Source organism: Olea europaea, chromosome 15, assembly GCF_002742605.1.
Source record: "Olea europaea var. sylvestris chromosome 15, O_europaea_v1, whole genome shotgun sequence".
NCBI classification, from domain to species: Eukaryota; Viridiplantae; Streptophyta; class Magnoliopsida; order Lamiales; family Oleaceae; genus Olea; species Olea europaea.
Window position 1 is genome coordinate 9,785,996 of NC_036251.1, and position 11,018 is coordinate 9,797,013.

An 11,018-nucleotide genomic window follows, 5' to 3' on the forward strand; every position below is an offset into this window, starting at 1 on the left:
ATGGGGTTATAAGGTGATAACAAGCAGATCTGTTATCTTTAATGAAAATGAATTCCTTTGTCTTAGTGACAAATTTGTTGAAAAATTGGGGAATGATGAATTCATTGCCACATAAATTAATATTGACAACCACAATGCTGATGACCAGGCTCAGTTTGAGGTGGAGCCACATCAGATATTATCCCAAAATGATTCTGATGTTGAAATAATTCAAGATGAAGAAAATCTGGAGCTTGCACCTAACCTGCAGGCTACCATCTAGCTAGAGATAGAGAAAGGAGACAAATCAGACCTCCGTCTAGGTATCAGTATGCCGAGTTTGCATCTGATCAGTCTAATTCTGACTTGGTTGAATTAGAACCTGCCTCTTATGAAGAGGCTGTTTCTTCCAAGGAATCCTCTAAGTGGATTGCCGCAATGGAAGATGAAATGAACTCACTCCTTAAGAATGAAACCTGGATTCTAGTAGAAAAAACCAGAGATTGCAAATTAATTGACTGTAAATGGATTTATAAGATTAAAGAGGGTGAGACTAAGGCAAATGATAAAAGATACAAAGCTAGATTAGTAGCCAAAGGCTTTAATCAAAGGGAAGGGATAGATTACAACGAAATATTTTCACCAGTTGTTAAATATACATCCATTAGAGTCCTACTTGCTATAGTGACACAATTTGACTTGGAATTAGAACAACTTGATGTGAAAACTGCCTTCTTGTATGGTTCTTTAGATGAAACCATACATATAACTCAACCAAGAGGGTTTGAAGTGTCTGGTAAGGGAAACTTAGTGTGTCTCCTGAAAAAATCATTGTATGGCCTGAAACAGGCCCCTAGGCAATGGTATAAAAGATTTGACTACTTTATACAAGGCCTGAACTTCAAGAAATCTGATTATGATCCCTGTTTCTATTATAAGAAAGAAAATGAGTCTGATCTTTTCTATCTGTTGTTATATGTTGATGATATGCTCATTGCTGGTCATAATCCTGATGCAATTAACTCTATTAAAGAAAATCTGAAATCTGAATTTGAGATGAAAGATTTAGGATCAGCTAGAAAGATATTGGGCATGAAAATAAAAAGAGATAGGAAAAATGGAAAGTTGTTTCTATCACAAAAATTTTACATTGATAAGGTTGTTAAAAGATTTTCCCTTCATGAATCTAAGCCTGTCTCTTTGCCTTTATCTGCTGGAATGAAATTGTCTGTTGATCAATCACCTAAAACTGAAGAGGAACATAAAAGAATGATGAATGTTCCATACTCTAATGCTGTTGGATCTGTGATGTATGTTATGGTATGCTCTAGACCTGATATTGCTTATGCTGTGAGTGTATTAAGTAGGTTTATGAGTAACCCAGGTGAAATACATTGGCAATGCATGAAAAGTCTGATTAAGTATTTAAAAGGAACATGTAACTTAGGTTTATTGTTCAAAACAAATAAAAATGGACTTAAACTTAAGGGGTACGTAGATTCAGATTTTGCTGGAAACCCAGACAATAGGAAGTCTACAACTGCATACTTTTATGTCATAAATGACACATGCATTAGCTGGAAATCCCAACTTCAAAAATTAGTTGCATTGTCCTCAACCGAGACTGAGTACATAGCTGCAACTGAAGCAGTTAAAGAGGGCTTGTGGCTGAAGGGTTTACTTAGTGAATTAGGACTTATAGAAAGTCAGGTGGAGCTGTGTTCAGATAACCAAAGCACTATTTTTCTAAGTAAAAATCCTATTTTGCATGATAGATCTAAGCATATAGATGTAAAGTTCCATTTCATTAGAGATATCATTGATAGGGGTGATATTAGATTAATCAAAATACCTACTAAAGTAAATCCAGCAGATGCTGGAACTAAGGTAATCCCTATCACTAAATTTGTTGATTCTTTAAGACTGATTAATCTTGAAGAAGACTGATTCCTTTATTTTGTTTTTACAGGTAATAAGAGCAAGTGAAATGAGAAGTAAGTTTGAATCCACTATTAGAGATGCACAAAAATAGCAAAGGTGGAGATTGTTAGTGTTATTGGGTTGCTGTTTTATCAATGTGATGGTCCAGCCCAACTTACCTAACCCGGTTCAAGCCCAACGGCGAGAAGGATCTGGAATTGGTTGTTAAATGATAAAAGCGTGTTTTGTGAATTAAAATAGCAACTTACCCCTGATCTGTGACACGTGGTGCAATGTGGACCGTTGGATCTGATTTGCGTGAATCAAATTATTATTGTTACTAGGGTTTGAGATATGAGTCAACACACTTTTCATTTTTCTCTCTCTCACAGCCGTCTCCTTTACCCTTCGTGTTCTCTCTGTAATTTGTAGATTTTTTCTTGTGATCTGTTTGTAGATCTTTGAGTGAGAGTTAATTTTTGAACTCTTGTGTGAGTTCGTTTATGTACTGAGAGATTTGTGGTGCTGTGATTGGAACTTTGTGTTCCGGTGTGTTCTTGATACATTTGCTGTATTTGACCGTTTGATTTAGTGGATTCGAGCTTATTCCCTTGTGGATGCTCAACGGGGATTAGGCGATCTAACCAATCGCTGAACCTCGGGGTTTCGGCTGAAAAATCGCTTTGTGTTCTTACTGCTTTAAGTTCAGATTTACATATTTGATCTTAGTTCTTTGCGATTTTTGTTGTTTCGAAAACGATCCTTGTTCCTACAAGACTTTTTGAAACTCTCTAAAAGTCACGATATATTCAATTAAGACTTTTATAAATTTTTAAAAAGTCTCTAAAAACTACATTGTATTCAATTAAAAAAATTTATAAGTCTCTATAAATCTAAGAGTATTAAATTTTAATGACTTCTAGATAATTTTATAAAAATATTTGGATTATAAACTTCTAAGCAGAAAATACTCGTATAAAATCATAAAATTTGTCTCTCATTAATCACGAGATTTTGAGAGATTTTCACAAAAAACAAAAACACAAATTCTTTTTTTTTTCTTTAACTTTCTATGGACATGTATGATTAAAATTTATTTTTTTCTGTTGATTATATTCTATTTATATTTCTTTCTCTCTTATCATCTATCTCTATTTTTCAATGAAAAAAATAATTTAAATTCTTGTAGCTTTTTTTTTATTATTATTATTCATTTTTGTTTGAAAAATATCTATTTTTTTATTAAAGTATAAAATTTTATATGAAAAATTTATTATTAAAATTTATGCTCCCGTTCGTTTTCCATTATTCGTCCATTAAAATGAAAAATATGACTGTTATCCATCACATCAAGCCACCATATTTGACTTTTTATTTCTTGTGTGGGATCCGTAACGACTATATTTTTCATTCTCATTTTTACATTAATGTGTACCAAACGATACTTATATATATAGAATTTTGATCATGTAATAGGAAAGCTGACCGCCTCCTTGACAGAAGCCCCTAATGGGGGTGGGTCCCGCAAGAAAACATGGGGCCTCCCTCCTATTTGTGGGGTTCGATCAGAGCCTCCTGTTGCAGTGGCACGGCTCATATATATATAGGAAGAAATAGGTAAAGGAAAAGAGGAATTTTGGAAACTAACACCTCTCGTATGTAAGAACTTTACACTAGATCCACGTAAATTCTATTTCAAATGAAAGTTTTCAAAAATCTTTCGAATTCCACAAAAGTTTATAAAAATTTTAAAATAAAAATCCACAGAAGTCTACGAAAAACTTCCACTAATTCCATACAAATCTGTAAAATATCCACAAAATTCACAAAAATCATCACTTAAAAGAAATCCATCAAAGTATTCAAAAGTTCCAATTGAATACACCTTAATAAATCCATCCTGATAAAATTGCAGGTTTCGGTGAGAAACATGTCACTCGGGACAAATTTTTCCTCGCTGCATATAATATAGCAACCAAATGGATGGCGTTGAAGAAAACCTCAAAAAACAGTACGACTATTATTAGAGAAAAAGAAAGGGAAGTACTCTTCCAACATCACAACAAAAAGAGAGAAAAATCAAGTCGATTCTATGACCTGAAATCACCTCAAAAACACCAGTTCTACATGAAACTAAGGACAGTAAGCTTCTAGATATTTAGTAGTTTAGCACAGCCATTTTGTAATTCTTTAGTTGTAATTGTCAATACCAGCATTACCTGCAATATTTGGAAGAGAAAAATTATCGTAATTAATAATTCATTAATGTTGTGTTTGGTAGGTTAGACTCGACATTATTAAATATGAAAAAGAAATTAAATTTGTCTACAATAGTGTTCAGTCTTATCCAATAGTATGCACTAAACATGCATTAGTAAGTTTGATGTACATAATACTTTCAACGCACACTTTACACGTCTAAATGTCAACTCCAAGGTGAACTTTTTAATATTGTTATTTGAAAACGTGGTTTATACTAGTTAATCAAAAATAAAAAAACATAAACCAGCACCAAGTGGAAATTTTTGGCTCAGAAAAGCGCTTTCAAATGATACAAATTATAAGCAGAAATAGAGAACTTGCCTCAAAATTAAGATGAAAGAACATTTTCAATATGCTTCCTTTCTCACTTGTTAAGAAAACCAGCAAGTCTATACTGCCATTTTCATTTCTATTTTCTCATGAGGATCATACCCAATAAGCTCGAAATCAGCAGCGTCAAAGGAATCAATATCCTTCTTCTCAGAATTGATCTTCAGCATCTGCTCATTTTTATTATCAGTTAGATCAAGAGAAGTGAAAGACGTTGAGCATGTTTGGCTAAGCTTTAAACAAAGTAACTTTTCTCACCAAAAATATTTGGACAAATTACTTTTGCCTTACTTTTAAGTAAAAAAAAGTTGCTTCTTTTGGTAGTAACTTTTGCCTTAATGTTCAAGATAAGTTAGTCAATTTAGGGGGAAAAAAAATTGTTTATTTCAAAACTAGTTATTCACTTATAAGTTTACTTTTTAAGCTTATCCAAACATGCAGTAACATGTCATATTCACGAACATCGAAGAACTTCAACCCCCCCCCCCACCCCCCACCACAACAAAAAGACCCAAAAACAGAATGTCAAATTTAAGGAGGGGGTTGAAGAGTTAAGGGAGGTCAGTAAAATTATGATTCACATTCCCTTCTTAATTTCTAAACAGCCATCTATACACAGATGATACTCACTGGAAAAGGTCTAGGTTTTTTCTGAAGCTGGTCCTGCAGAGGTCTAATATGAGTGCGATAAATATGAGCGTCCCCAATCACATGGACAAAGTCGCCTGGAGAAAGATCTGTAATGGATTTCGACATTGAGTCTGAAGGTAATCAACAGACAGCGAGTAGGCAAATATAAATGTTGATGTTGAATACTGGCAAATACTTAAACATGCAGGGATGTTCACAAACAATGATTATGTCTGATGTTGCACAAGGCAAGCAACAAACAGTTTCATCCCCGTGCATTGATGCAAATCCTTGTTACCATTCTAAATTCTACCTACTCAGGAAAATAATATATATTAATTCTCGAGTATCTGGAGAATACATATATGAATATCCAAAGAATACAACAATAGCAACACCTAAAACCTTATTTCCTACAATTTGGCAAAAGGCACAAAGAGAAAATTGCAAGAAGAAAAGTTTTAACAATCAGGCCTATGTTCCCAAGCCATTATATCATATGTACTGTCCAAATTTATAGGCAGAGGTCTTAGGTTCGAATCTTAGGAGACGTGATAGAAAGCCGTTGGGGTAAATGGGCAGATGTACATTCAAAGCTTACAATACGTATGATATAACGGCTTGGAATTAAACAACTTATAAAATCAATTCCAAGGTAGTTGCATTAATCATGGTTCGGACTTTTGACAAAATTAATGTGATTTGCAGAAAACTAGCACCTAGTATTCTCAGTGTCTTTTTCGGTCTCTAGATCTTGGGACATCACTGTTCAGTTATGACTCCATACTCACTGTAACACCATTAACATATTTCGTTATTTATGAGCATTATTGTGGGTGAAAGAATACATAGCCAAAATATAAGAAATAACACTTCAAAATCGCAAAACATAAAAAACTACACTCACTCAATCGTCAACAATAATAGATGGTAAACATAAATTTTCTGTGAAAGCATACCACAAACATGAGCAATCATGCATGTCAACAAGGCATATGATGCAATGTTAAATGGCACTCCAAGACCCATATCAGCTGAGCGTTGATACATTTGACAAGATAACTCCCCACTGGCCACATAAAACTGCAAAAGGAAATATGAAAAGAACACCTGAAGACGAGAATATATTGGGAAGCATTGAAAACAACTTTCATTGTAACATCTTCAAGCATATGCTTTGAAAAACAGTTCTTTATACTGACTTGTGCAAACATGTGACAAGGTGGAAGTGCCATCAATTTGAGATCAGAAGGATTCCAAGCAGAAAGTATAATCCGCCTATCATTAGGATTGTTTTTTATTTTGTTGATAACATCCATCAGCTGATCGAATCCTTGGCCAGTATAGTCAGCTTGCATGTCAGTATACCTGTGATCAAAATTCAACCAGGTGACATTGAAGTTATGCTTTCAAAGTAAGCACGATATGAATCAGCACCTCATAAAAGATTCACCAACCTAGCACCAAAGTGTCTCCATTGGAACCCATATACTGGTCCCAAGTCACCCTCTTCCCTCTCAGTCAAACCAATGCTGAAGTACAAAAAAATAAGTTCCTAAACTTTTATTGAATTGCTTCAAAAGAATATCAGGCCCAGTAATGAAGTAAAAAACATGAAATTGCCTGTCAAGGTAATCTCTAGATGCATTGCCATCCCATATATGAATCCCCTTTTCTTGTAGAACCTGTATTATTAGAAGTGTATCAGAACATAAGATGCTAAATGTGAAAGCTAAATAAACCACCAAATTGATAAATAACAAATCAAGCATGCACTGTAGTATCTGCCCACACAACATAATAAAGTCTAAGAGTAAAAAAAAGCGGGATAGGGAATACAACCTGAACTATCCAAACATTAAAATGAAAAGAAAAAAAAATCACCTTAGCATTTGTTGAACCACTTAAAAACCACAAAAGTTCCTCAACGACACCTCGCCAAAAAACCTTCTGTGAAATAGGTGAGGATTACATGAACATCGAGTGATAAGGAAAGAAGGTCCATTCATTTTAGTCCACTATGCAATTTTTAAGATATTCTAGAACATACCTTCGTTGTAAGGAGCGGAAAAGATTTTCGAAGATTGAACCTCATCTGTGAAAAAAGCGAAAGAGAACATCAAGTCATCATTAATATCATAAAAGCAGTCCGGGATAAAATTTTAAAAGCAAGAATCTACCAGCCTGGCATAATGTAAAATTGCAATACCTGATAGCCAAATATTGACAGAGTTCCAGTCCCTGTCCTATCATCCTTTAAGGTGCCATTAGAAATAATGTCTTCAACAAGTCTCAGATACTTGTATTCTTCATGTCTCTCAAAAATCATTTTAGGTAAAAAAGTGAATGTTTTGTACCCAATCCTAGCAGAACCAGGGCCACTATGAGTCACATCATTTGGTGGATTACAGTCTGCAACTACTGAATTCCTCACCCGGACATAAGTGGTGAATGAATATCGAATTTTATTCTCAACCAATGGAAAAGATGTGTACCATGGCTGAAATACAGAATTATTAATAGCTGGGATGAAAGTGTCGCATTCAATGTTTCCCTCAATTTCTGTAATGTGAATAGCATCACATCCAGGTGCATTGAGGGTTTCCCTGCAGAAACAAAAAAGGGTTTGAGGCAAAAATAAGCTCGACCAACACTGAATGACATAGTAAACAAACAGATTCACTCACTTTAGAATTTCTCCACCTCCTATAACAAATACTTTTTCAATTGACAGGCAATAAGGAGATCCCGCTAACAGTTCCAAAGCAGAATTCATGCTTCCACACATCACAACATTCTCAGCAGTTGCAATATCAAAACTTCCTGAACGAGTCAGGACTACATTGAGCCGACCTGGAAGAGGACGATGCTCGAGGGGAACACTTTCCCAAGTTTTTCTACCCATTATAACAGCATTCTTCTTTGATGAATCTGAGGTGGTCACAGTAACATCTTTGAAAAACTTGAGATCAGAATGCAATCTCCATGGAACTTTCCCATTCTTACCAATACCCATACTTTGAGTTGCAGCAACAACAACTTGGTAAGTCCTCTGAGGATCAACATGGTCATTAACTTTTCCATTAGAAAGGCCAACATCCGAGTCAGCAGCCATGACTGAATAAGAAGTCCTAAAAAGCTCTGAAGATGCAGGGTAGAAACGAATTCCACACAACCTGATCTTGCCAAAGCAACTGGCCTGGAAACAGAAGGAACGTATAATAGGGCTAAGCAAAATGAGCAATTGAACATAAAACTCCTGCAACAATAAATGTGGATGCAATGGAATCCTAAACCATCAATCTACAAGAGAAGCGAATGTGAAATAAAACTATCATAGAGCCAAAGAAAATGGCTAGTAACATACAATTTAATCAAGATATAATCATTTAAGAGAACGAGGAACTGCTATTTCATTTCCAAAAAAAAATGATAGAATTAAGAACTACTTATACTTGGCATGTTTGGACATTAATTTTATTACAAAAGTTAAAATGGAGTTGCCTTTGTTGATTTGATTTTAAAGACATGAAGACAATTGTTTCACTAGATCCCTGTCTATCAAGAAATATAAATAAATAAAATGATGACACGCCAGAGGAAAAACTTTAAAGCGCAAACTGCTGGAAAATATATAAAAGTTGCTAAATAGCAAGATATTGATTTCCTAAGCAAAATATCACAAGACTGCAATTGTAAGAAAGTTGAATGCATGGAATGTGTCCAACAGCTTTACTGCTAAATAGAACACTACGTGGAGAACTAAATGGGAAAAGGGCAAGAGGTGACAATGGCAGGATAGTCAACATATTAAAATAATTACCACTCCATCTCAAGTTCTCTTTCCTTAAAAAGAGTCTAGATGAGCCATCTTAACTAGGAAATTAATGAAGCATGGGATCATAAAGACGCATGTATGATAATCCTACATCTTTAAATATTTTTATGATAATTAAAAAGATGTAAATGATAGCAACTGACTATTCAAGCTTGTAGAATTTGGTTTACTAGCTCATTAAATCATTCTTGTAACGGTTGATTTTAACTGTGTTGTTCCAAACCATTTCAAAAGCTGCTGAGGCCCAGAAAAAAAAATAATATTAAAATCCTTCTACATAAGAAAATCAATAGATATCTGATATGTTATCAAAGGGCATTCAATACCTTTTCACCATCTCCCAGTACCGATGACACGATTAAAGCAAACAATAAATGGGGAAAAGTAATTAGCAGAAAAATTTAAAGATGTCCTACATTTAAGTAGATTCTAGAAAGTAAAGATAATTTTCTTGTGTTAAGAATTTCTATAGCAAATATATTATTAACAAAAAGCACAAAGCAACCCAAAGAAGTCCAAATGAAGACATTGGACCATAGCTACATGCTTATAAGCATGTGCATGCATGCATTCAAAAGGAAAAAGGACAGAAATACAATAAAAGGACGGAAAAATAATTTTAAAACACAGGAAAAAGAAGATAAACAAATAGGAAATGAACTAATGAATAATGAGTTTAAGTCCCTGGCCCTCTGAAAGCTTGTATTAAGACAGTCAAATAAAGCTACTATAATCTAAGTCCAAACAATTTACAGTGCAAGTGGGGTCTTTTGAAAGGTGAAGTTGACAGCTTGCCATAATATATTTACTTCGGAATCAACAAAAATCACATGCTCAAGAAATTCAGTAACAAGCACAAGTAACTGTCACAACTCACACATATTCTATGATTCCTCCCACAATTATATGCCTATCACTTCTTTCTAGTTATATCTTGGTCGAAAAATGTAAAAAACAAAAGAACCAAAAACCGGTGTTCACATGCTGGTGATGCCAACAAATAAGAAAATGTAACTAGCCAGTATTTCTTACTTTACTAATAATTAAGGCGGCAACAAATGAAATAACTAAATAAATCACAGAGCATCAAGTATTTCATGTCTCTCTATTTTGTTTTTCATTTTTCATTTTTCTTTGGCCGCTGGGGAGGGGAGTTAGGGCGTCACATCCATTTTTTGACTACATACCAAACATTGTCGTTATCTATTACGCCATCTCAACGAAACACAATCTTCACCTTCTAAATATTAACTTAAATCGTCTTCGTCGTCATCATCATCTCTCACATAGTAACATTATCATATTGCCAGTAATTCTACTTCAAACACACAGAATTTCAAAATCCAAAATCGAGAATACAAATAGACAATTTGACCAAAATAATCAACTTGATCGCACAAAAAACCTCAAAAATTAATGATAATACAACAGAAAAAATTTGAATTGAAAATTAAATAATATAACACAAACTGTAGGAACAAAATGCAGAGAGAAACTACCGATCGGAGACGGAAGCGTGAAATGTACCGAATCTTGACAATTGTTCAACCAAAAATTGAGAGTTAGAGAGTGAAAAGGAAAATTGAGCTTATATTGAGATATTTTTCAAGGGTTAAAGCATTGTATTGGCGGAGTTTTTGAGGGGAAAATGAGAAGAGTGAGAGAGGGGGAGTGAAAAATAAAGGCAGAGTTGAAAGAGCGGTTTTGAAAGGTGAAGAAAAGTTTAGAGAGAGAGAGAAAAAAAAAAAAAAAAAAAACAGAAAAAATCCAAATTCGCGGTTAAAGCGGAGTGCCGTCACGGCAATCGGGCAATGTCTGTCCGCTTTATAAAACATTTTATTATGGATAGATGTGCTTTATTTATAAAAGTTTAGGACTGAAACTGCAATTTTTCAAACATAGATTTTGACGAATTTTGAATAAATTTGAGTGAATTTTAGACACCGTTTGATTGTCAAAACATTTCCATGGAAAATAGAATTTGGGTAGCATTTGTCAACTTTGATGTATTTGATAGGGGTTTATTTTCCATGGAATATAAATTCTTGGATTTCTTGGG

At 34.2% G+C, this 11,018-nt stretch overlaps 1 protein-coding gene across 2 annotated transcripts; it reads right to left on the reverse strand.

Annotated features, from left to right (window-relative positions):
- Nucleotides 1-3,721: 3,721 nt before the first annotated feature.
- LOC111410074 (putative bifunctional dihydrofolate reductase-thymidylate synthase) lies at nucleotides 3,722-10,734 on the reverse strand. 2 transcript variants are annotated; one of them, XM_023040242.1, is made up of 12 exons: nucleotides 10,459-10,734; nucleotides 7,809-8,320; nucleotides 7,331-7,727; nucleotides 7,172-7,216; nucleotides 7,006-7,071; nucleotides 6,745-6,806; nucleotides 6,579-6,653; nucleotides 6,324-6,489; nucleotides 6,081-6,204; nucleotides 5,122-5,228; nucleotides 4,483-4,661; nucleotides 3,722-4,118 (listed from the first exon to the last, which is right to left on the reverse strand). In XM_023040242.1, the coding sequence occupies exons 2-11, from the start codon at nucleotides 8,234-8,236 to the stop codon at nucleotides 4,551-4,553; spliced, it is 1,581 nt and encodes a 526-aa protein (XP_022896010.1). In that variant the 5' UTR covers nucleotides 8,237-8,320; nucleotides 10,459-10,734; the 3' UTR covers nucleotides 3,722-4,118; nucleotides 4,483-4,550. The 2 variants fall into 2 exon arrangements, with proteins under 2 accessions (XP_022896010.1, XP_022896009.1); XM_023040241.1 differs by having other exon boundaries at nucleotides 5,122-5,252.
- Nucleotides 10,735-11,018: the final 284 nt, after the last annotated feature.

Excerpts from the sequence above, each read along its gene's own strand:
- LOC111410074 (XM_023040241.1), bottom strand. The coding sequence starts at position 8,236 with ATGGCTGCTGACTCGGATGTTGGCCTTTCTAATGGAAAAGTTAATGAC. Across the intron at positions 6,807-7,005 it reads GTGGTTCAACAAATGCTAAG|GTTCTACAAGAAAAGGGGAT; the intron begins GTGATTTTTTTT and ends CTAATAATACAG. Across the intron at positions 6,654-6,744 it reads TCTAGAGATTACCTTGACAG|CATTGGTTTGACTGAGAGGG; the intron begins GCAATTTCATGT and ends TTTGTACTTCAG.